Source organism: Danio rerio, chromosome 17, assembly GCF_052040795.2.
Source record: "Danio rerio strain M-AB ecotype USA chromosome 17, GRCz13ab, whole genome shotgun sequence".
Classification (NCBI taxonomy): Eukaryota; Metazoa; Chordata; class Actinopteri; order Cypriniformes; family Danionidae; genus Danio; species Danio rerio.
In genome coordinates this window covers 23220507-23248470 of record NC_141037.1, presented here as the reverse complement: position 1 = coordinate 23248470, position 27964 = coordinate 23220507, and the positions used below count along the sequence as shown (strand labels likewise).

The following is a 27964-nucleotide window of genomic DNA, read 5'->3' as shown; positions in this document are numbered from 1 at the left end:
TGAATTTGTTGATCTCTTTATTGTTTAAACATCAGAGCTTTGGGAGAGCAGACTTCATTTAATTTCATTTGTCTATTTGAATTTCTCGTGTTTGGATCTACTGTACACAAGTCCTAGTAAATGATGACAGATTTATTTTATGGGCTTAACTATTTAAATAATTGTCTATGGGGAGCGAAAGTGTAATATATATCCAATCAACAGCAATAATTCAGACTTGGTTTATTGCTTTTTCTTATAATAAATAATATAAACAAACAAGATTAAAATGGTTACAACACAAAAAAAAAACTGAGGGTTAAAACCGCCAAACCTTTGAAAGCAAAAGAGAGGCTCTTTTTTTTTTAGACAGGGCAAAAATGATGAATCAGTGCGAAGATAAACTTACACTGAAAAGCATTTTGTCATAGTAGTCATACGCAAATCCCAACAACTCAAAACACAAAATGAACAATTCATCAACAACAACCTCTCTCACTCATCTGGTCAGACACTTATAGTCTTATCAGGATGCCGGAAAAATGACAGGAACGTGGACCAATTAAACAGTATCTTTACAAGCTGCTTGGTTTTACTGTAATCCAACTGAGTACCGTAATCACACTGAGTTATTAAATAACAAGTGAATTTGATTCCTCAGTTAGCAGAGCAAATGACAGACAAAAATATTACAACTACATGAAGTCACCCATATGTATGTATGTAGATTAAAGGCAAATGAGGAGTTAAAATGAACTCCGGCTTAGTCCACAGGATCAATTAGTCACAATTAGAGCACAAAGAAAAACCTTAAAAAACTGTACAGAAAAAAAGCATGTTCTGTTATCCTCAGTAAAGGAGAGTTTTCAGATATTAAAAGGGAATCATGTCTCAAAAACACTTTCCAACCCCAATCCATGTCAATCTTCACTTCCTCCAATGCAGTCGGTGATATTTAGCCAAAAAAGAAGGTTGGGGGGTACTTTGAAGAATCTTTGGTGTTTGAATCAATCTAATGTAGTGTTCCTGATCAAAACGAACATGAGCTCTTTCAATCCGATCAGTTTTTGAAGACCTATCACACCTTGATATTTCTGTCCGAGTTAAAAGTTTACTATAAAACAGTCAGACCTCACTGACGGGAAGATCTGCGTTGTCAAGATCAAGTTGGGGTAAAGGAGCGTCGCACATTCCCATGCTGCTGCGTCTCCGCCAGGGCGATTCGTGAGTTACTTGGACAGGCGGGTCTCTTGCAATGACAGGCGGGCGTGTGGACGGGGCAGGGGCAGCAGGCTCATGAAGTGCTCGCTGTCCCATGCCAGGCCTCGCGGGACCATGGCGTTCTGGGTGGCCTGACACGGCAGGGCTGGCCGTCCAGGGGATGACTGAACCCGTGTGCTGGCGGTAGAAACAGGAGCCGCCAACAATGTGCTCCTAAATGGGGTGAAAAAAACAACAGCATTTACATTTGAAGGTCTGGTTTGAACAAAGTGGCTTTTTTTAGGAAAGCGTTAAGGCTGATGCAGCAAGTTAAGGACATCCGAGAAACATTTTAGGAGATGAGAAGTACCAGAGACCAGAGGCAGCAGAGCATCAGATCACAAGTGTTAGTATTCAGAGAGCCCAGCTATGCCCTTCACTGGAAAACACAACATGAAAGAGAGACAATGTGAGAGGCGGAGAGATTTTAAAAGGAGAACTGGACGATGCAGCGTTTGCTCAATTGATATAAGAATTTTGCAGGATCAAAAAAAGGGAAAATAAAAAACTATAAGGAAATGTGCTTTTCATTTGCTCAGTAAGTTTCCTTAGGAGTGTGTTTATACACATTTTAACACATGCCTTTGTGTCACAGGCAATTTTACATTTTTTTTTAAATGCATTCTTGGCAATCAAATCAATACTAAAATTGTTTTAAGCTTGTCCACAATCAATCAGATCCAAAACTGGGCCAAACAACATTTGCTCAGATCACTTTTAGAGTAGATATACAGGTGAAGTCAGAATTATTAGCCCCCCTTAATTATTAGTCCCACTGTTCATTTTTTTCCCCTAATTTCTGTTTAACGGAGAGATTTTTTTTAACACATTTCTAAACATAATAGTTTTAATAACTCATTTCTAATAATTTATTTATTTTATCTTTGCCATAATGACAGTAAATAATATTTGACCAGATATTTTAAGACACTTCTATACACCTTAAAGTGACATTTAAAGGCTAAACTAGGTTAATTAGGTTAACTAGGCAGATTAGGGTAATTATGCAAGTTGTTGTATAATGATGGTTCGTTCTGTAGACTATCGAGAAAATACACAGCTTAAAGGGGCTAATAATTTTGACCTTAAATTTTTTTTTTTATTCTAGCTGAAATAAAACAAATAAGACTTTCTCCAGAAGAAAAAATATTATCAGACTATATTATTTTGACTGTGAATATTTTCTTGCTCTGTTAAACAAATATTTTCATTAAGGTAAATCCTGTAGTATATTAATGTATTATTAGTTCATAGAAATAAAAATGAATGATTATTTTGGATTAAATATTTTACTCATTTAAAAACGTCTTTCAGTTTTTGTTGCTGTACTGTAACTATTTTGTGTCAAATTTTGCTGCACTGATTTAAAATAAAGTAGTAAAAAGTTCAATCTCAAGATATTTTAGAGGATAAACAAACAGAGATGCATATGGAATTTCAAAGCATTATTTGAAGCTACTTCGCCCAGCCCAAGGTACAAGTTGGTAGACAGAGAAGAAGGGTAATTTAATAAAAGAAAGAGTGGGGATGGAAAAAGAAAGTATATAATGAAAACAAGAAAAAGGTGAGAAATATCAATACTAGGTTATAACTGCATTCTGTGTTAAGAGTTACAAATGAAATTACAAATATAAACACATTAGCATTAGTCTGAGAACTGCAACACAACAGGAAAAAAAACAAAACAAAACATCTTAGTCACTGCTGTAGATTGCCAAAACATTTAACTTAATCTTGTGAGAAAGCAGAGACATGTCTAATCGAATAATGGCAGTGATTGATGACCTGATGTCTGAGACTTCATTATTCACCTCACAAGACAAAAAGCTAACTGCAAAACATTACTTGGTATTTGGGATAAATTTATGAAACACTGACACCAAAATGCAATGCATATGCAATGCAGAGCACATTTAACATCATGTTCAACATTATAATAACACACTCAAATTGCACGCACAACAACATATTATTTTATGTATATATACTTGTATGTTTTATAAATGAGTGAAACATGACGCATTAACATAAGATTTCTGAGATATATATTTTTTACTTTCAAAAATGACTTTGTTGAATTTAAACCTTCATTTGTATCATTCACCAAAGTATAAATAGTGTTATATCAATCAAAAACATATTTAAATTAAATCCAACCAGTTTCCAAATAAAAAAAGTTGTATTCTAAGTGGGGATGCTAACAAATAATGAATGAACTATTAATTTAGTCTATAACTGAGCAAAAAAAAAAACATTTAATTTTGATAAGTCCAAAGAATAACTGATGCTGATCCACATTGTAGTGGGATTGTTGCTTATTATATTTAATCACATCAACTTATTTTACAGTTCAATTTCTGTCCAGCAGAAAAAAATTAAATCCAAAAATGACAACTGGTGTAAAAAGATCCTAAATTTCCATCTCATTCAATATTTACCTCATTACAGAATGGCTGTGAACAGGGTTTGGTTATTTCAGTCAGTATTTACCTATTTGGATAATTTAGGACGATTAAAAAAAGGCAATACAATTTCATGAACCATTAAAAAAAAAAAAGAACAATTGAATGATATGAGCTGCTAAAATGTGTGAAACATGCAATGTTTCGAGTGTGTAGCAGGAGACTGCAGTGGGCTGGCAGAGAGGCAGAAGCATTAGAAGTGAAGAACTGCGTCAAAATTAAACATTAGTTCAAATGAAGGAGCCACAGTGTTGAGAAGACATAAGTCAGGGGGAAACAGAATTAGAAGGAAATAATTAGGCCAGCATAAAACTTAAAGCATCTCTGAATGTAGTTTATTTCTACAAATGAGCTTGAACTGTTAAATGTGTATGTGAAGTTATTCTGCAAAAGTGGAAAAGATTAAGCTAGATGACTTCGCCCGTGAGCGTATGTACATTAGCGACTCCTCTAAAGCGAAGCGAGGAAGCGGAAAAAGTGGGGGGCGGATCAAAGGGGCGGAGCTCACATACGTGCTGCCTTGAGTGACACGTGGTGTGTATCTCTGAATACAGGGGCTCGAATGCCTTCTGGCCTGACGCATCTGAAACAACAGTGCAGATCTACATTAGGGGAGGACAGAGGGACAGAGATAAATGTGCCCGAAAAAGTATTTGAGCATTTAATATATGATTGTCATTGCATTTATATATATATATATATGACATTTGCAAACAATAAAACAATCAAAAAAAGAAAAAGCATAAATAATTCTATGGTTTTATGATTTTGAATTTAATTGGAAATCGACACACAAATTTAAGGACAGAGAGGCAACGGCTCATTTCCATAATGATCATTACAATCTACCAAAAACAGCACAAATACCAATGGCTTGGTAATAGAAAGCACTTCAACGTTCAAAATAACAAATAAACAAATAGATGAATGGAGAAAATTCCCTCGACTACACACTCTCTGTTTTAACACGCACACGCACGCACGCACGCACACGGTGACACACACACAAACATATATATATATATACTTTGTGTAAAAATAATAAATATTATCGTGTGTGTGTGTGTGTGTGTGTGTGTGTGTATCAGTGGTCACCAAACTTGTTCCTGGAGGGCCGGTGTCCAGCAGATTTTAGCTCCAACCCTAATCAAACACACCTGAACAAGCTAATCAAGGTCTTACTAGATATACTTGAAACATCCAGGGAGGTGTGTTGACGCAAGATGGAGCTAAACCCTGTAGGCACACCGGCCCTCTAGGACCAGGATTGGTGACCACTGGTGTATACATGTGTGCAGGGCTTTACATTAACACCCGCCAACCCGCCAAATGCGGGTAGATTTCAGCTTTGGCGGGTAAGACAGCCAGAGCTGCACTAGCCACTTTGGCAGGTTGGAAATAATTTTTACAATGTAGTTTTCTTAAAGCAGGGTTCGACAATAAGCATGGCCCAATATACGTGAAATTGCGATCTTAGAATCGAGAAACAGCACGACTGAAAACAATAACTGTGTTCGCGCGAGACAAAGCAGGTGAATACCATATAAGAGGATTATTACTCGCCCGCACAGGTGATGTGATGCGCGCACTGTTTAAAGCGCGCGCGCTCCCGTTTACTTGCGCTTTTTCCCGTTCATTTGCGATCGGTTCTATTTGGAAAAGACTAGAAAAAAAACGATGCTCGTGTACCCACAGTCCTGCTGCTTTTAAGAGCTCAAGATTGAAAAATAGATATATTTTTAAGCAACAGCAGCAGTCACTGCTTTTGTTTTAATTATTCTCAGGCACGTGATCATACTTTCATTATCACTCGTGGTATGTTTTTACCTGCTTTCTTTTGCTTACAGCTATTTTTGTTAATATAGTTTAATTATTATCCTTTACAAAAACATTTCTTTAATATGAGATTAACCAACCATTTTTATGTAGTAACTGCTGATCAGGGACAACACAACATCTAAATCAAGTCATTTTAGCATGTCAAAGTCACATTTATTTATATAAAATATATTTTCCAAACAACAAAATTGTGGCTAGTGAAAATGGCAAGTGGCTAGAAATGTTGGAAATCTACTAGCCACAGTGGCTGGTGATCAAAATAGTTAATGTAAAGCCCTGCATGTGTGTGTGTGTGTGTGTGTATAATATATATATATATATATATATATATATATATATATATATATATATATATATATATATATATATATATATATAAACAAATATGCATCAGCTACTTACACAAGAAATGCCTTTTCACTAAATATTAAGCTAAAATATGCGCTTGATCCATCAATGAGTTAGGTTGTTAAATGCAATGACATTCAAATATTAAGTGTGACTAAAGTCTCCAAAAACTTTGAGGTCACCAGGTTCATAGGGATTGAGAGAAAAAGAGTATGAATGAAGAGAATGTGGCCCACATTTATTCCAATGATTCACTCTTGAATCTAGAGTAATGCAACACTGTACTACAAGCTCATCTTAAACCAAACCACTGCAGTCACCATACTCACACTTCAGTGAAAAAAACTCCTCACACAGTCCACGGTTTCTCAGGTTTGTTCCATTGTTTCACTTAGGAAGAGTGACTACCTGTGTTTGAATCTAAGTGCGTGCGTGCATGCATGCGTGTGTGAGAATATGTGTGCATGTGTGTTTACATACAGAGGCTGCAGACCGACCCGGGCCCCTCTGAGCCACAATAGCTCCTGAAATAGCCTTAATCCAGCCGTGCATCTCCTCGGGACTATCGGCCTGAAATGAAGGGGAAAAAATAATTACTATTATTGCTATTTAAAAGGAAAATGATAGTGATAGTTTACCATTGTATTAAATGCAAAGCTTGATGAATGACAAGATTCCTCACCTGGACAAAAAATGTTCTTGAGGTTGTGACGACTTCAAAGAGGTTGTCGCGCATCATTATTTCACTGTAGGTGAAAATGAAGAAAATATAATTTTATGTTTTTATCTATCTATCTATCTATCTATCTATCTATCTATCTATCTATCTATCTATCTATCTATCTATCTATCTATCTATCTATCTATCTGTCTGTCTGTCTATCTGTCTATCTGTCTGTCTGTCTGTCTGTCTGTCTGTCTGTCTGTCTGTCTGTATAGATATATATAGATAAATATAGATATAGATATATATATTTATATATATATAGATATATATATTTATATATATATATATATATATATATATATATATATATATATATATATATATATATATATATATATATATATATATATATATATATATGACGAGGAAACATTAACCCTTTATCTACCCCACAAAGAAAAAAAAATGCTTGGATTGAATTTCTTAACTCCTAATGTCGCTAGTTAACACACTCAATGCATTTTTTTAATATCCTATAATGTCTAAAATATCAGTGTGATTGATATGTCAGTTTGTGGTAAAAAGTACAGAAATTAACACATATACTATGAAAAATCAAAAAATATAAAGTTTAAGACCAGTTTAGTTTTAAAAATATTAAAAATAAAACATTTATGAACACTAAATCACCTTTATTTTTTTAAGTATACAATAGATTATTTCAGATTAAAGATCAAACAAACCAGCTATTAGAAATGAGTTGATAAAACAAATATGTTTAGAAATGTGCTGGATTTTTTTTTCTTTCCATTAAACAGATATTGGGGAAAAAATAAACGGGGGGGTTAATAATTCTGACTTCAACTGTATTTATGCAATTTGCAGACACTGTTTTTGTACCTGTGTTTACACTCCTGTACCTTATGGACCTCCTTCAGAAGAATAATTCTCAATGGCTCCTTCTCCTGAAAGAACAGTAAATAGAGAGAGAGACAAATAAATTAGCACTCTTACAGACACCACATAGATAGTGTATGGCACACCTTACAGATTACATGCAGGTGAGCAAAATCAGAGTCTTAAATACTTTTTCCATAATATCTTTGACTTGCTAACAGGCAGAGACACATGATCATATGCAGTTAAATCACACACAACCAGCAGTGCCTGGAATTTCACAGGGATAGTGCCGTTCATGTTGAGGCAGAGCACTGGTATTTGCTTTATCTTGTGTTGAGATAAAAAAAAATATTCAATGCAAAAGACAATAAACTTTCAATTTACATTTTTCTGCAAGAAAATATCAAAGTCACCGGGTATATTTTTCCTCCACTACATAAATCTGCTTCCATGTCTAAATAAATGCAACCATTTAATCTAAAATGTTAACATGATTTATTGGCCACCTGAATCTTTGTGCTGAATTGTGAAACGACGTGTGCATTCAATACAAATCATTAATACTTCATAGACAGTGCTCACATACATACCAGATCAGACTTGAAGTAACTCATTGAGTTCTGCTCCAAAACAAAATATCTTCGTTTCCAGTTCTTCATCTGGTGTGAGAGAAGGACAGTTATGCGTAATTAATTATCTTTGGTAGTCAACCAAATCTGCAAACAGGTCTCATTTCTCAGTTTTTGCATTTTTGGGTAAAGACAGCTCCTCAACGCTCACCAGAGCCCCCTGTTTGACACAGTATCCTGCTTTAATAACGGCCTGATCCTGCCCTGCTCTCGTGTGCAAATATGGCGGATGGTTCGGAGGCTTCCTCAAGCCCAACTTCTCTCCTGCAACACTGTGTCCCACCTCTCCATCCTGCTAAAAATGAGACATTTATCAGAGGTTCTACAGGTTTCACAAAGTCAAATTTAAGACTTAAGACCATCAATAATAAAATTTTAGACTTTAGAATTTTTATATATATATATTTTAACTGGCCTACAATCTTTTTTTTTACTAGCTCGATCAAAAAACGTATTTTAAATAGTTATTTCTTAGCCACATATTTTAAATAACGGGTAGCTTTACACAAGACCCATTTAAAATTGTTTACCTACAAGACCATATTTCTGTGAAATTAAGATTTTTTTTTAAGGCCTAAGATTTTGATTTTGAAAGATTTTTCTTTTTAGATCCTTCATCAATATGGGGTCACCACAGCGAAATGAACCGCCAATTTATCAAGCATATGCTTTATGGAGCGGTTGCAATTCCAGCTGCAACCCATCACTGGGAAACACCCATACACACTCATTCACAAACATACACCATGGACAATTTAGACAATTCACCTATAGCGCATGTCTTCGGACTCTTAGGGAAACTGGAGCACCCGGAGGAAACTCACGCCAATATGGGAAGAACATGCAAACAGAAATGTCAACTGACCCAGCCGAGGCTCGAACCAGCAACCTTCTTGCTGTGAGGCAACATCGCTACCCACTGCGCCATTGAGCCACCTATATTATATTATATTATATTCTAAACTATTATAATTTTTTTATAAAACGATCAAAAGAATAATTTGTTGCAATTGCAAATGTTGCTTTTTTAACTCTCTTGACGTTAACATATTTTGCGTAGACTAAAAAAATAATATAAAAGATTAAATAAAAAATGTACGAAGTACACTTTTTGTATCAGGTTTTTATGTGGTATTAAAATCATACATATTTTTAACTAAAATGCAAAAATGTATCAATATTAAATAGTTATATTATTTATATAAAAATGCATTATTATGAGATTTATGATTTAAATGTGATATTAAAATTCTGAAACAGTTTTAATTATTTTTTTGCATTAATATAAATATACTGCATTGATATCAACAAAAAGATTTATTAATATTTAACAATTACTATTAACTGTCAAATTATCATATATATTTTTAATCTGGAATTAAATATGTAACAGACAACAGCTACTTTTCTTTTATTGGTATTAACTGAGAAATACAGTTGAAGTCAGAATTATTAGCCCCCTTTTGATTTTTATATTCTTTTTTAAATATTTCCCAAATGTTGTTTAATAGAGCAAGGAAATTTTCACAGTATGTCTGATAATATTTTTTCTTCTTGAGAAAGTCTTATTTGCTTTATTTCGGCTAGAATAAAAGCAGTTATTAATTTTTTAAAAACCATTTTTAGGACAAAATTATTAGTCCCTTTAAGCTAATTTTTTTTTCGACAGTCTACAGAACAAACCATCGTTATACAATAACTCGCCTAATTACCCTAACCTGCCTAGTTAACCTAATTAACCTAGTTAAGCCTTTAAATGTCACATTAAGCTGTATAGAAGTGTCTTGAAAAATATCTAGTAAAATATTATTTACTGTCATCATGGTAAAGAGAAAATAAATCTGTTATTAGAAATAAGTTTGTAAAACTATTATGCTTAAAAATGTGCTGAAACAATCTTCCCTCCATTAAACAGAAATTGGGGGAAAAAAATAAACAGGGGCACTAATAATACAGGGGGGCTAATAATTCTGACTTTAACTGTATGTAGAATGATAACATTAGCGTTGCCAGACAGAAAGAGAGTTAAACTCTGTTTATAAATGGCCAAGAGAATAAGAATACCTGTGTCTGTGTGACGACAGCCACTCCTGCAATGATTTCAGTCTTATATGGGACCTGTTTCTTGTTGCCATTTGAAGTTAGCTTCTGACTCTCAGAGTGAACTGGATCAGAGGACTTGGGAACCTAAGAGAGATGAGAGAAACGATAGAGAATGATTCAGAAGTTATTTTCAGATAAGAAAATAGCAGTAATTGGTGGTTCTAGACTCGGGAGCAAAGTTTGCATGTTGATTGCTTCCTTGTGTAGTCCTAAAATCACAATTAAATAGCATAAGATTAGTATAAGTGTATAACCAGACAATTTAACCAACCTACACAATAAAAAAGTAAAGAGCAGTTTCTCTAAATCATTGTTTAGCGTGTGTGTAGAGAGCATGACTGACTCGTTCATAAAATTGCATGGCTGAAACTGTCTAGTATTGTTTGTTATTCACTATTTTTGATCAAATTAACATTGTTATAAAATCTTCATTATGTTGTGAAATGTTTGTCATGTTATCCACATGTATCCAAATGCGTACAGTGTATGCATTGTGGTCTGTGCATGCATGCAGTGTTGCCAGGTCCACTTATTTGGTGCCTACTAGTTAATCATTTAAGCTTTCCTCAGACATTGATAAATGACAATGGTGGAAAATAACATGCTGACATTTTTATAGTATTTTCTATATATACCTTATTTCAATTATTTCGGTTATTTTATTATATTCGGTTTATAATCAGATTGTTCTTGTTTGCTGTTATTCCCATTAAGGTCTGGCAACTTAAATGAGTCACTGAGGTTCATGCCTAGAGTATATTCTTGCTGCTGAATATCATTTGTGCAGTTGTTCGTTGCATGTATAAACACAAAAAAAAGTCATATCTAATGGATATTTAAAATAGATCATCACTAACAACAAGTTGTTTAGTCTGGTTCCATTCAAAAGGTTTTCATTATTCAATTATTCCCCAACTGCAAATTTAAAGGGGCAAGAGTGTGAAGCTTGTTGTTGACACAGGGAAACTGCCCACCAAGCAATTCCAGAGATGAAAATATTAAGCAGTTCATCATTCTTGGCTAAAAATGTATTCTAGTGAAGTGATCTATGCCTCAAGTTTCAACTATCACTATGTGGATATCACAGTTATCAGCCTTTTTTCCTTTGGAGAATTTAACCTACCCTCAATCACAAATTCCAGACAAATTATAGAGGATCCGAGTACCTCTCCACTCTCAAAAAGATCTTAGCTTTTCCCTTCCTGATGCGTTTTGTTTTTGAGCAGGTAGAGATGTCAATCTTAATGGTTGCACTATTTATTTCTCAGCACTTGGGGTCTGTATATTAAACAATCTTGTAATCAAGTAAAAGAAATAATAATAATAAATAAATAAATAAGCAGTGCCACCTCCAAACTATTAAAGAAAAAACAAATGAAGTACAGATGAATTAGCCAGCGATTGACTAACAGGATATCTCAACAACTGCTTATTGTGTAGGCCTTCAATCCATCAGCCCACACTCCACATGTGTCTGGCCTAAAATGAGAGCCTTCCGGCCACTGCATGTGGATGTATTAGTGATACAGAGTGAAAAAGAGAAGAAGAGAGACAGAGACACTCTAGTGTGCATGTGTGTGTGTGTGCGTTTGAGTATTCTGAACTGCAAATGACTCAGAGGTGATGGCCGTTCAAACAATACAACTTCCCTTTAGTCAGCCAAGTGACTCGCACATGGAAAAAGTCATCAGGATGAGGAATGCATTTTTTTGGAGAAACTTTCAACTTCCTGAGCATTTCTATGTATTTTTGACTGCACGTGTGCTCAAAGGGAAGGAAGACTGGAAGTCCAAAAAGGACTTGCTGTTTTATTGTGTGCCTTTTAAATTATTTTCAATAGTTAAACTCGCAGAGAATATTAACAAGAATTGACCTGCCTGTTGACAGAACCCCTGACACTGACTGAATAAACTCACACAGTGCTCTCATTGTTTCTTTAACTGTTCCTGTGTGCTGTAGTCTGGGATATCAGATCAGTATGTGAGTGATTTAATAGCTAAATAACCAATGCAAACAATTCAGGATACCCCCCCCCCCCCCCCCATTTTAACACAATGCAATGTGTTAAAATGTTTTTGAAAAATAGCATCATGGTGGTTGCAAATTGCAATTGCAAATCATAATGTTCACTTATTCAGTTTGATATTGCATGAATAGACAATTGACAACCCACAGTGTAGCTGTGACTGTTTATAATATAATTATACTTTGATTTAATTAGTTATTTGTTTAACTTCACAAATGGCAATATCATTACAGAAAATTAATTAAATTAATTAAATCAAAAATAATAAATAGTTAAATTGGCATTCTGGGGATAGTCACGATTCAAGATGTGCCATTTCAGTGTTTAAAACAAACTAAAATTAAATTTGTATAAAAAAAATTAATTCAGAGCAACATATTCATGCTGAAACTATATAGAATTTTAAACAAAATAATTGTTCTGACCTGCACCTAGGAGCACAGCAAAGTATAAATGTTTAAATGTTATACTTGGGTGGCTACTTTTAATATGTCGTCAATAGATTCCTGTTCTAAATACGGGTGAGCAAATATTTTAATACAGATTCTATTGTTGTTCATTATTGTTTTCTGTAAATATAGGTAAAGGTGAATTAGTCACAATCTGTTGCTAAAAAAAGACAAAAAAAAAAAAACATTTAAAGCTATATTGTATTCTTAAAACCCCTCTTTGCCTTTGATGAAGACATTCACACTTGTGTATTTTGCGTGCAGGCACTTACTGTGATTTTGGTTGCATTGTTGAGAGCATTGACCCATTCCACAAGATCCTGCTGATCATTAGCCTGCAGAAAGTATTTCCTCATTCCTGCATTGATGACTGCAAACAGACAGAAAGAAAGAGATGTTACCAGGTAGTTATAGGAACTACTCATCAGGGCCAGTAACCCAAAAAATATTTTTTCCTTAAGGCCATTTTAAATTCACACAATCAAGAAAAACTCTTACGTCACGTATGCAAACTAACAGCAATGTCATTTAAATGTGTCATTGGTCTTGTGATCATTAAAATAATATGTAGACAAGGAAGACATGCAATTTTTCTTGTTTTGCTAGATCCCTTTATAGTCACACTGGATACTCCACTGTTCAAAACCTTGCATTCTATAATAGTTTGAGTTTCAATTTAGTTTGTGGAGTATTATTATATGCAAGTTTTTAAAAATAGGTGTTACTGGTAGTTCTGAAGAAGAAGTAGGAGCTCATTCAGTCCCCTGATAAGGCTTTCCTATGACTAAATCATTGTCTTGCTACAAAAAACTTCTAAAGGCTAATTTACACAGCACAAAAAGACAGCATGTTACTTCTCAGACAGTCTATGACCCAATAAACAAGCCTGATTCAGCATGTTTAATTTGCAAAAACAAGCACTGACAGACACCAACCGAGGTAACACACTAATCCGACAAAACTCAACTGTCTGTTGGCATATACCAGTCCTGTGTGAATTGGCCTCACAGCCTGTATTAGAGCCCTGTAGACTTTATGGATTACCATAGACACAGCTCATAAAATCAATAAGGCAGTGCGAATCAATTTCAAACTAAAAAAGCTCGACTATATTTTCCCTGCAGTGTCTGTTCATTCAGTGGCTATTCTGAAGAATGAAAGGAAAAATGCTAGAATTCACAACATCACAGTATAAATTCTACTGTGCATACGCAATTTATTTAAAGCTGTACTTAAACATTTAGCTTTCTACTAAAAGAGTGCAACAGCTGGATTCTAGAAATAATAAATCCACCAATTTAATATTAATAGAAATTGATTATATTAACAATAACTGTTAAACTATTAAACAGAGCTGTTTTGTAAGCTCTCAATCGATTGCATATACTTTTGTTGAATCCACCTGATAGCATTAATTCAAGTAAGTTTTGAAACTAAACTGTGATTCACCTATTAGCGGGTTGTTCTGGTTTAATGGTTTACATTGCTTTAATGAGGACTTTTCCAAAACACCTAAGGGAAAAACACTTCTGGATACAGCTCTGCTGAAAAAGTAAGTGGTCACTAATGCACTGTATAGTTCTGCATTAAGCTACATCATTTTGTGTCTTTGTATTACTGGTCAGTGTTTATCTACAAAATGATTATATACTGGCAGCAAAATACTGTTGTCAATGATAATTTGGAAAGTTACTTAGATTTTTTTTTTGTGAATTAAACCAAAGTATAAGTAGGTATTTACTGATAATCTTTCCTTCCAGTGAGCTGTTAAATGTTGTAGTTAGATCAATGAATTAAAAAGGTCTGATAATGCATTATTGGCCATTTTGGAGCCTAATGCTGATAATAGACAAGGAAACTTTGAGCGATTTTGCAAAGCGATGTTGCTTGGGTACTTTCTTATTAAGAATGAGCAACAATACTGTATCTGTAACACATTGCCCTAATTAGCTATGCTGTGTCCCAGCTGGTTGCCCATTTATGGCATCATTTTTCCAAAGTTACCCAGCAACACTCCTCAAAAAGCAATCTTGACCATTTGTATCATCAGCATAAGAGCAAGAGATTCCTTTCAATAAATATAGTCAAATAGGTTTGGATCATGATGGGAAATAGGGGCTCTAATACAAGTAATAAAAGAATAAATGGTTCAAACTGAAGTTCAGATTACCACAGAAGCATCTTGCAAAGAGCAAGGTTTTAGAAGAACATGTGCATACACACACCAACTCAGTAACACACATCTATCAAGTGACCAGACCACTGTTTCCTGTTTCCACTGATGTTGTGCAGAAGGTTACCATGTGCAGTGCAGTAAGCATATGTGCAGAAGTGTGCATGTAAAAGCTGTGAGAATTTGGGCTGAAAAACATTTCAACTCTGCATGAAAATGGAAGAGCTAACGAAATACTGTATACTTTAGCAGAGCTCCACTGCAAAAAAACATACTGTACTGTTAAAAACTATTACAAAGCATTGCTTACAGTGTAAATATGATCTATTACATTATAAACTTTCTACATAGTACCTAGTCAGGATTCAAACCACAAACTCTTCAGTCAACAACAACAGCTTCAGCCAAAAATCATGTTTTCTGAGACATCTTAGATATTATTCTTGTTTTTATTTGTATTTAAAATATAAATTTTTTAACTATAACTTTAGTCATTTATTGTTGTTTTTTTTATTTTGGAAGAAGTTTATTTCTATTTAAAGTTTTTACCAATGTAGACTAAATAAATAAGACAAACATATGTGGTAACAAGCCAAAATAACATTTACTTTATTACAATAAACAAAAATGTTATTTCTTTATGATTTTTTGTTTTGTTTCAATTAACTGTATTAACCATGATACGTTTGTGCTATGTTAAAAAAAAATATTTATACTATATATAGTATGAGAAAAATTAGATAGTATTGTATAAAACAAGTAAAAACATATAGGGCTTACACATTTAACAAAATATTAAGAAAAAACACCCATTAATGTTATGAATGAGTGCAAACTCATAATTTGTATTTATATGAGAAAATCTTACCAAAGCAGTACTCAGCTTTTGGCCTCTGTTTGGTGGCATCGCTGACCTACAGAAAAACCAAAAGTGGGGTTTACAATAACTTCTCAAACAACAATATTAGGCAAATTGCTAAATGTACTAAAGGTTGACAGATTACCTTGGATATGTAGGTGAGACTGAGGAAACCCACATGCTTGGCACCAACGGGCAGGTTCTAGAAGACAAAAATACAGCATCAGTTTCAGACAAAGAATCAGCAATGCTTTACCCAGAAAGCATTTAGACTTAAATAATATGATACCTGTGGGTTGTCCATATACCAGAGCAGGCTACCCTGCTGTGTGTCCAGAATGAAATAGCGCCGCAGAAACTTGCCGCTGTTCTCCACATCTTCGATGTCCAGGAAACCGCAGATGCGGTTCTGCCGGTCCACGTAAGGCATGTCCCCCTGTCTTCACACTACTCATTCCACCTCCTTCTGATATCAGAAACGGCTACAGAGAAACAGAACAGGAAGAGTATGGGATGAAAATTGAGGAGAAAAAGAGAGGTTAGTCAGACAAAAAGAAAATGAGCGGATCCCAATGTGGTTTTAAAAATCTCCCTTCTTCCTCGATGACCCAACTCTCTCTCTTCCTTTCATTCCCTGACTTGAGCTCTTGCAGCTGAACAATATTTTCTTTCTCTGAAGTATCTTCTCCACAGGATCTGAATCACCGCACCACCCAGCATTAGTAACTGAAAAGAAGGATGTTCAATTTACCCAGCAAAGCTATATTCATGGATCATTCATTCATTTTCTTGTCAGCTTAGTCTCTCTATTGGGGTCGCCACAGCGAAATGAACCGCCAACTTATCCAGCACGTTTTTACACAGCGGATGCCCTTCCAGCCGCAACCCATCTCTGGGAAACACACACACACACACTCATACACTATGGACAATTTAGCCTACCCAATTCACCTGTAAAGCATGTCTTTGGACTGTGGGTGAAACCGGAGAACCAGGAGGAAACCCACGCGAATGCAGGGAGAACATGCAAACTCCGCACAGAAACACCAACTGAGCCGAGGTTCGAACCAGCGACCTTCTTGCAGTGAGGCGACAGCACTACCTACTGCGCCACTGCATCAAATATTCATGGTTAGCAACACAAATTAAAATAAATAAAATATCTGTTTAATTATTTTCATTAGTCTGTTCAACTTTACTACACATTACGGCTCAAATGTATCAGTATGATTAATTGGTGTAAAAAACTTTCAAATTTCTAAAAGGAATAGCTGTTGAACTTTCTATTCATCAAATAATGCTAAAACATTGACAAAAATAAAAAATAAAAATCAAGCAACAACTATTTTCAAAATGAATAGAGAAATGTTTCTTTAGTACCAAATTAATACATTGAAATAATTGTAAACAGTTTATAGTGAGGCTCCATTTGTTAACTGCAGCAGTCAACATTAATTAACACTGATGAAACATTTACTAATCTTAATGTTACTTTATAGTAGTTAATGCTTACTAACACGTTATTAAACTTACAAGTTATATCTAATAATACAATTATATATCTGAGCTAACCCAGATGTATTTTTCTTGATGTTAAATAGAAATAAGCTATAAATAACCAATATAGTCAAAGGATCTTTTAATTATTCAGTAGAACCTTATTGTGCTTCTCAAATCAAATTTTAACAATATTTTTAATACATAAATGCATGATCAGCAAGAGACATTGCGTGATGGACAGTGATAGTGCACATAACCACTTACTTTCACTGCATGCACACACTCAAACTGTATCATTTTAAATTCAGGAACAATTTGACAACTTGCAAAGAAGCCACATAACACATCAGACCAAGAATAATTCCACTATTCTCTTCTTTTCAGGGCAGAGACATTAATGGCATGAGCGCAAGTCATAAACAGACAAAGGCTGTGAAGGAAGACAAGGCCTGCTGTGTCATCCCCATGCAGAGGCAACAATGACCATGAGTCACTTGACCAATTAGCATGAAGCACTGGTTGTCCCTGCCTGGGATCCAGAGCACAGAATCGGCCTTGTGTTCTGGAATGTTCAATGGATTTAGAGGAGAGCACGTGGGCCTGTTCCATCATAATCTAAACACGACGGATACACCTTTTTCTTGTACACCCAGTGATGTGTTACGTGAAATAAGGTAGTAAATTTGGTCAAACTGTAAGGAATCAGTGATTTTTTTTTTCTAGCCACTGGGTACAATAAGTCATTATTCTCATTACAGTTCATCTATTAAGCATCAAAAGACATCATATTAGAATTTACAAATTACTTTCAGCAGACCATAAACAATCTAAAAATAAAAAAATAAACAAATAAATCAAGCCTAGTCTTTTTGCAGCAATAGTATCAAGTATTACTGTACTATATATAAAAAAATAAAAACAATATGGAGGACCAAATCTCATTGAACTCAAGAGCTTTGGTGGCAAATATGCTTGTTGTGATATTAATCAGACCCCCTGGAATTTCGCTATTTTGCAATGGCTGATCCAAAGCAAAATCAATAAAATGTTAAAAATTTTTGCAATCATGCAATATTCTTAATTTAAAATATAAATAATTTCATAAACATCCAATTATAAACCATATAATCACATTATATTTATTTCAGTAAGCTATTAATTGTTTTACATGACTTATAGACGTTGCATACACAGCACAAGTGAGGTATTAAAGTGTCTCTCAAAAAATTACGTCTCACCTGTGTTCTTACAATCATTACATTACATGGAAGGGCATGTTTCGCAGCCTGTGCAGTAAGCACTTCAGACTGCAAAAAAACGTTGGAGCAAACATCTAACAAATGGAGCAATGGAACAGACAGAAAAGCAAGCAGCTTACAATGTTGGAGATTGATTCAAGAATGACGGCCTCTGAACGTGACCAAATTGAAGGACATTTTTTTTTGCTTTACATGTATGGCTGGTAGCCTATTAGGATGGGCGTCATATCGATAAATGATTTCGATTAACTCCTTCCCTGCCACTGACGAGAGAAAAAACTTCCCTGTCATTGACAACTTTTATGGCAATTTGTGTTTTATGTGTATTACAGTAGAGGAAGCCCTAATGCATTTTTAAATAAAAAATTGTATATTTATGTTTTTTTTTTTAAATCGCAAAATTGTCCACAAATTTCTCTTCACAAAATCAGTCATTTTTATCTGAAAAAATTATATGTATATTTAAATCCCAAAAAAAATTCTGATTAATTTCATATTAAAAACGAAGCTTGAGATAATTTTTATGAAGGATGAATATGACAAAAGCAAATACTCATGTCATCATGGCCATGTTCATGTGTATAAACAGGTATTTTTTATAAAAAAGTTTTTTCCTGCCCTTTTTAAAAATAAATGTCAGCATTAAAATACACTGGGATGCAGTCAAGGGCATGCTAAATCAACAAGTGCTGATAAAGCGTGTTGGCCAATTAGAAAGGATAATACAGCATGGACAATGAAATCATGAGGCCTTCAAAAGTTTTTAATTTTGACATGATACTGCACTTCTTTGTAGGCAAACAGCCTAAGTGGATTGTTTCTCTGGACAAGGCCTAAGCTTTCACTATAAATTATTTGCAGCACAACTTATTATCTAAGGCAGGGGTGTCAAACTCAATCCCTGGAGGGCCGAAGCCCTGCACAGTTTAGTTCCAACCCTGCTCCAACACACTTACCTGTAGGTTTCAAACAAGCCTGAAGGACCCAATTAGTTTGATCAGGTGTGTTTAATTAGGGTTGGAACTAAACTGTGCAGAGCTGCGGCCCTTTTGGAACTGAGTTTGACACCTGTGATCTATGGTGATTATTATTATTTCTTGTTCTCTTGATTGGAAGCTCCCAAAACCGGATGTGCAACCTATTATTTGAAGCTCATGCTGAAAAAGGATGGACAAAGTTTGTACAAGAAACACACAGATTGTATTGTTATCTGCTGATGTGCTACTTATCAGAGCCTACACAGATCTCTCATTCTTGCTCTCCTCTTCCTGATTTTTTATTTTAGATTGGGCAGATAGTCTTCAAGACAGGTCTGGTCACGTACTAGACAAGATTCATTTTCCTCTAGACTAGGCCAACCACATTAACACAGAGACAGAAAGTAGTAGTGAGGCCAAACTCCTTATCTCTAGATCACAGATGTGTATGTGTGTGCTTGTAGCAAGATTCGAATACACTGTAGAGCTTATTTTTAGGCTATTGAATGTGCTTTAACACAAGCAGACATACAAAGGAAGACACTTAGCATACTTGGTTTGCATGCTGTGTTGAATTCCTGATTAGAAAACAAATCCGCCATTTCTCTGACAAAGGAAAATGCTATAGTAAAGTCAGATGAAACACCACTTCAGTTTAAACTGTGCAAACTCTTGTTATAAATCAAAGACTGGCATATTTTTTGCATTGATTTAAGCAAGCACATTCGCACCTCTCACATTTATTGTGACATTGTGGAACAGCGCTTGCCCTTGAGCTACTTTCAGTAATTGCAAACATGCACATACTGTACACACACTAAGGTTATTAGAGTTTAACCTTTTACATTTTGAGCTTATTTTAAAAGGACAATCCACACCTGAGAGATTGTTGTGCCTCAGGTTTGTAGCATTCCATTTCACTTGGACACACACATTTTATGAAGATTGTATAAAAATGTCTTTTCAGAAAACTTGAATCAAACAGCTTGAATTGGCTCCTGAATTTCTGGAAGCATCAAAAGTTTAGAGGAATGGACTGTTTTCACACATAAACCAAACAGTTCAACATTTCTAAACATTTTGAAGACTAAAAAGCTGTGAATCTATGTTTACACATACAGATTTATATAGATTTTATATATGATTATATATTATGTCTATATAGTAAATAGAGATTTCTGTTTTAATTCACCCTTGTGCAACAGAAATAAAAAAGTTGAACTGTACTTCTAGGGCTGGGCTTGTCAATATTGATAATAAAAATAGTTTGGTAAGTATTTTCAGTATGAAGCGATAGAATTTTATCAAAACATGGTTGCTGAGCATGTGCCTTGGAAGCAATGCCAATAAGCTTAGGATGTCAGTTTGGCATTTCCAATGGAGGTGCGTGCAGGACGTGCACCTGGTGTCAAGTTTAAGGTATGTTTAAGTGTCTCTTTAACACTTATGGTTATTTAATATTTTAGTTTTTGACTATTTATACTATTCGCCTTAGTAATATTAAATGTATTGTTAAAAAATATTCACTAATTATCAATATCGAATGATATGAAACATGATATTGTGATGATTTTTTTGCAATATCGCTCAGCCCTAACTTCTTAATTATTTTACAATAAACAGTGGATCAAATCAAGAATCAATTTAGCAACTACATCAAAATGAGAGCTTGCAAATTGAATTTGAATGCCGTCCAGACATCTGAATCAATTCCCAGCTCTACAGAGAGTAGTTTTGTAGGCTTATTGTGGCTTTAGCTGTCATTTTATTACTTTTTATTGTTACTTATGTAGTTTTTTTTTTTTTTTTTTTTACATGTGTGGGACATTTGTTCTGAAATATGCTGGTCCAGTCAAATGTAATAAAGCATTTGACTTTATCTTAGCTTCATGTAAACTGATGATTTAATTAAAGAGGTATTAGTGAAACAAACCTGCAACATACATTATAACTATACATATACATAACTGCACATATTGGTCTGACTGATCAGATTGCATTCTCAACATAAGTAATCCATGCAGTTTGGTTTCCAGCAGGTCAAGACTAGCTCATTTAGGTGACCATTTCAATGTGGTCATGTCATTGGCCAATGAACATTTCCTGCTTATTATCAAATTATTTCATAACTAACAAAACACAATGGTTAAAACAGCTATCATAGCATTATTTATCAATATGTGGCTCTTTTTAGATTCTCGGATGCAATAGAAATTAAAAATGTAAAACAAGAAATGCGTTGGGAGCATTGTTTTTGCTCAAAATGGTCTATAGGACTATAGCTATGGAACTGAAGTAAAGGTTAAAAAAATGAATGGTTCAAATAAACCGGGTATGAAAACACACCCAGTGGTTGGGAAGATATCTCTCAAGTTTCTTTCTTTGTGTGTTGAAGAAATAATTCTATGAGTATGGATATGAAAACAGAGATTCCTGTCCCTCTAGTGAAAGCCCATTCCACCAAACAAAGAGTTCATAAAAGCATTTCTTTAGAGGACTTTGATTGATCAGTGTTTTGAGGGAATAAACTAAACAGATTAACAGATTAATTTGTGTTAAACCTAACCTAAACATTTTATGGGTTTGTGCGCGAGTAATTAATGATATTTTAATTTTTGACTGTCTTATCCGTTCAAATGTTATTTTTAAACTGACTATTGTAAATAAACATGGAACTAACCATTTTTTCCTCAAATAAGCAAACTTTTGCGGATATAAGATGTAATTTTCTTCAGTTTTGCCACATCAACATTTTCCAGCTGCTTGCATTTAATATATTATTTATATATTATTATTTTTTTAAATTACAAGGCTGAGACGAACCCATTTCATCTGTACAGTAAACAGAGATATCAAGAGCAAGAAAAATAATGGCCTCTCCCTACATCTTTCTCTGATTTATCATAACTAACCCTGTGGTAAACACAATTAACAGAAGGCAAACTAATACAGACCTTACACTGTAAAAAAAAAAGAGTCCTGAGAGCTAAATGTTCTAACTAAATCTTATAAGTTATGTAAGCTGTTTTAAGTCAGTTTAACATAATATATGTTAAACAAACTCATAATGTAAATTTGATTGAGCTTAATGGAAGGTAAACATTATTTTTTGACAGTGTAGTAAAATGATAAAAACACTTTGAAATCATAGGTTGCCTCTCTCATAATATAGGTCATGTGTAGTAAAACCTGTATTGTTTGCAAACCAAAGCCCATATTTGCAGACTGATCCTCACAGAAATAAGGCCCTATGTACAGTGATAAAACAATTTTTAGATTTATTAACAGCTGTTTTACAAATATTTCCAATTGTTGTATTGATTTTAATTGTAAAGAAAATTTATTTTAAAAAATCTATTTAAAACAAAACATAGTGACTAATTCATGCCTTTTGAAAAAATAGTTAATCTTTTAATCATTGGATGTTTGTCCACTTACAAAAAAACTAACAAAAAGTAATGACCTCCAACACAATGAACCACCTTTATGCAACATTTCAACATTTTTAGGTCAGGTACCCACTTTAAAAATTTGTGGTAAAAGCTAGAAAAATGCTGATGATAACACACAATCATAACTCTTTTTAGCATACAAGCCACAGCAGTTTTTTCATAATAGTTGTTGTAACTTCTGGAAATTTTTTTTAAGAAGATATAATCTCTTTGTTGGAATACTAAAATAAAAAATGATGATATTTACCTTGACCTTTTAATAAAGTATTTTGGAACTTGACTAGATATGGGCCAGTATAAGATTCTAAAAGTATATGATAACCTTGGATGAAAATATCACAATTTCACTGTATTGTGATCGCTGCTCTAAAATATATTATTTTTAAATGTCTGGTTAAAATACATAAATAATTTTTTTAAGTCCCATTTGAACAAAATATATTTTATTTTGAGAAACTTTTAAAATATTTTGGAACAGTAAACATGTCAGGTTAAATAATTCAAATGAATCGTTGACTTAGGCTATCTTAATTAGTTTAATAATTCTATAAGTCATATAAATCGATATCTGTACAATTTAAAAAGGCATCTTTGCATATCTTTTCTGCTAAAGATATTGTTATCCTTAAAAATAAAATAAATAAAAAAATAAAAAATACATAAATCATATGTATACTTTAGGAACGGTATAGCAGAAAATTTTGGCTGTTTTATAACTTTGGCATTTCCAAATCGCAGTATACCTTGAATATGGTCATCGTCCCATGCCTTAACTTGACCATACCATATTTATATTTAAACTGTAATATATTAACGTTACTAAATTACAAAGAGTGATATTGAGTGATTAAGTAGCGCTAAATTATAATAAATCTTGTGTTGATTTATAAACTACCCCTAACTTAAATCTTCAATGCTTGGAGAAACATTTTCTTATAATCAACCATAACGTAACGTTACATGTAAATAAGCAAATATTATAAATAGTAACAGCAATAATAAAGACTTACATAAACTTCTATATTTAAGTGCTATATTGAATGCAAAACTGGAGTTTAAAAAGGTCAGGCAGGTAAGATAAGACAAAACTATAACTGATAAACATTCCATCAACACATAAAACCAAAGGTCTCCTGAATCAAATGAATCAACATTCATGAACTGATATGATTAACGTTAATACTAGCCACTACAATGGCGATAGAAGCGAGCTCACAGTTACTAACTTTATTTAATCTATATGATCCTCTAAACGAGTATCTTAGTCTGTTCCCTATATTTAGATAAACACTGCTGTCGTTTACAAGGATGTGTAAAATCCACGTCTGTCAGTTAGCAACAGCACGGAAAAGCCCAACCTCGCCCTGTCTCCATTTAATCCTGCCTTGAATCTACAGCAGGATCCGTGTTTACGCTTCAACAAAACTCCATGTCCATAAACACGCGCGCGCACACAAACAACAGATGTGCGAAAAACACCAATTTCTCAAACTACTCACTCGGTTTATTATCGCTGAAGTGGTTCGGTTCAGCCCATCTCCTCCTGCTCGAGTCCCCGTTCACAAACTTCACGGGTGTTTTTCCTGCAGGAGCGGAAGTGGCTGCATACGTCACCACGCCAGGTTGAGTGTGCCCGATTTTTTTCTTTTTCGCCTTTATACTTTCGTACAGACTAATTTAAAATAGCAATATTTATTTTTTGTACTGTTCCTGGGGATGAATTAGAAGTCATGAACGTTTTCCACATAATAAGGATAAAATGTAATCAGTATAAAAATATCTTTACAAAAGAGTAATTACTAGCCAAGTAATTAAACAGTACTAAGGAAAAAGGAGCAAATTTGGAATATTAGCAGCCACATTAAGCAACCAAAGAATAAACTGTGCTCGAATAAACGAGTCAATTAACTTAGATATAATGTTCTTTCCCCCTGATTTATCATCATTAACCCTCATAACAATTAACATAATGTAAATAAATGAAGACCAAAGTAGTAAAATAGCTTGAATCAAAGCATCTTTCAGAAAAAAAGAGCCTTAATTGTCTACAAAAATGTAAAAATTCTAAAGTAATTAAAAAACATGCTCATGGAAAATCATATGTTTGGTGTAGTAGTATTGTTTGCCAATCAAATGATGCTTGCTGACCTATCACTCTCAAATAAGTCCATATAAAGATGGCAAAATGTCCTGTTTTAATATGAAGTAATTTTCCAGAATTGTTAAGCAAGCAACGAATGAAGGAATGAAACAGACATAATACTTAACATAAATATTCATTTTCCTTCGGCTTACTTCCCTTTATTCATCAGAGGTTGCCACAACAGCCACAACTAACTTATCCAGCATATGTTTTACACAGCAGATGCCCATCCAGCTGCAACCCAGTACTGGGAAACATGCACACTCATTCACACACACATACACTATGGCCAATTTAGCTTATTCAATTCACCTGCACCGCATGTCTTTGGACTTGTGGGGGAAACCGAGGCACCCTGAGGAAACCCACGCGAACGTTGGGAGAACGTGTTTCCCCAATTACTGCGGTATAGGTGAATTGGGTAGACCGAATTGTCTGTAGTGTATGTGTATGAGTGTGTATGAATGTTTCCCAGAGATGGGTTGCGGCAAGAAGGGCATCCGCTGCGTAAAAAATGTGTTAGATAAGTTGGCGGTTCATTTCGCTGTGGTGACCCTGGATTAATAAAGAGACAAAAAGTCCAAATTGAATTAAAGAATGAATTATTAGCCCCTATAAGCTAAATTTGTTTTGGATTGTCTCCAGAACAAACCATCATTATACAATAACATGCCTAATTACCCTAACCTGCCTAGTTAAACTAATGAACCTAGTTAAGCCTTTAAATGTCACTTTAAGCTGAATAGAAGTGGTTTAAAAAATATCTAGTCAAATATTATTTACTGTCATCATGGCAAAGATAAAATAAATCAGTTATTGGTTATTAAAACTGTTATGTTTAAAAATGTGTTGAAAAAATCTCTCTGTCAAACAGAAATTATGGGAAAAAAATAAACGGGGCTAATAATTCTGACTTCAACTGTATATACGTGCTACTAATACACAGACTCTTGACAGACAGCAAACCTTAAATAGATATATAGAATAAATAGATAAATTAGAATCTGTCAATTAGGCTATTTATGTATGTATACAAAAATCTGAAATCTGAAGGTGAATCTTTGTTCCGTGGAAAATTTAAAGTTCTAAATTCAGAAATTCTGTATTACATAAAACATATGCTGAATAAGTTGGCAGTTCATTCCGCTGTGGCAACCCCAGATTAATAGAGGGAGTAAGCCAAAAAGAAAGTGAATGAAAGATTGAGTTTTCATATGTATTCCAAAACCGTATAATATGATGTACACAATATGTAAAACAAATGTTAATATGTGCATTATCAATATTGAATATTAAATACAAGAATGAGTCACTTGTCAGTTGTTCTCAGGGAAGTGCAGCTGCGTGATCATTTGATCATATCATAAATGCAAATTTGAGGCAGATTTTATCAGTCAATTGACAACAGGATCTATTTAACAACATAGTCAGCTGTGTGTTTTCCATGATTCTAGTTTTTTATGATATACAGTTGAACTCAGAGTTATTAAACCACCTGAATTATTAACCCCCTGTTTATTTGTTTCCCCAATTACTGTTTAACAGAGAGCAGATTTTTTCCAACACATTTCCAAACATAATAGTTTTAATAACTTACTTCTAATAACTGATTTATTTTATCTTTGCCATGATAAAAGTAAATAATATTAGACTAGATATATTTTTAAGATACTTCTTTACAGCTTAAAGTGACATTTAAAGGCTTAACTAGGTTAATTAAGTTAACTACACTGAAAAAAGTGTTGCATGCAGAACTGTTGCAAACAATTTGTTTGTGTTGAATTTAAACAAACAAACATTGCTTAAAGGGGCTAATAATTTTGACCTTTTTGGTCGCACGGAATGAACTGCCAACTTATCCAGCACATGTTGTACGCAGCAGATGCCCTTCCAGCTGCAACCCATGTCTGGGAAACATCCACACACACTCATTCACACTCACACACTATGGACAATTTAGCTTACCCAAATCACCTTTACCAAATGTCTTTGGCCTGTACAGGAAACCGGAGCACCCAAGGAAACCCACACCAACGAGTGTGTGTGTGTGTGTGTGTGTGTGTGTGTATGTGTGTGTGTGTGTGTGTGCGTGTGTGTGTATGTGTGTGTGTGTGTGTGTGTGTGTGTGTGTGTGCATATATATACTTTTAGCTGCAAAACTTTATAAGCATTTAAATATTTTAAATAAATAGTAATAAACAAATAAATGTAAAAATCCAAGTTTAAAAACATTAAATGAAAAATTAAATATGAGAACATTTTTAATAATAAAACATAATTAAGACAAAAGATCATGTAGTTTCTCTAGTATGTGTGCAACTGTATTTGCATGAACTATATGTGTATAAACTTTAGCGAAAAATGCAAGTAGTTTTATGCAAAAAAAGAAATGAGAACATAAAATCATTTATATAACGTAAGTTTCTATTTAAATAACATATAAACAACTATTCATCTAATGCCTATTAGAATTACAATTTGTTCTATTATCATTTTAAATGACCATAGTGTAAGCAAAAAAAAAAAAAAACCTTTAGCACAGCTAGTGCTTCAGAAAGTGTCTGAAAGGAATTGCATTTATCTTCTGTTCATATCAGCTTTAATGTGTATAATGATAAGAACTCAGTAAAATTAAATTACAAAAACTGCATATTTATTTCCATTCCTGAATTCAAATGTCATATTTATAAATGGGTAGAATTTTACTATTATCAAAAATTTAGTAGACAATTTGTGCAAATGTTTAATTAACCTATACTGTTGGCAGTGTAATCTATGATCATTGGGCCATTTAAATTGACACAACTGTGTCAACAAATACATCCACATACAGCTGCGACTTTTACACGATTTATGCTACTTCACAACCTATTCCCAGCAAAGGATCCAGGATATTGCGTCATAAGGAAATAATTCTTAGTGTGATTTTGAGTATATAA

The 27964-nt window shown here is 33.9% G+C and overlaps 1 protein-coding gene across 15 annotated transcripts; it reads right to left on the bottom strand.

The window, feature by feature from the left end:
• On the bottom strand, positions 1 to 24463 carry plekha1a (pleckstrin homology domain containing, family A (phosphoinositide binding specific) member 1a). Of its 15 annotated transcripts, none has more exons than XM_087288873.1 (14): positions 24382 to 24458; positions 15984 to 16176; positions 15840 to 15896; positions 15704 to 15749; positions 12935 to 13032; positions 10149 to 10271; positions 8236 to 8379; positions 8046 to 8114; positions 7456 to 7520; positions 6571 to 6634; positions 6369 to 6458; positions 4214 to 4284; positions 1550 to 1618; positions 206 to 1413 (listed from the first exon to the last, which is right to left on the bottom strand). In XM_087288873.1, exons 2-13 carry the CDS (start codon positions 16122 to 16124, stop codon positions 1594 to 1596), a joined length of 993 nt encoding a protein of 330 aa, XP_087144999.1. In that variant the 5' UTR covers positions 16125 to 16176; positions 24382 to 24458; the 3' UTR covers positions 206 to 1413; positions 1550 to 1593.
• Between the last annotated feature and the right edge of the window lie 3501 nt (positions 24464 to 27964).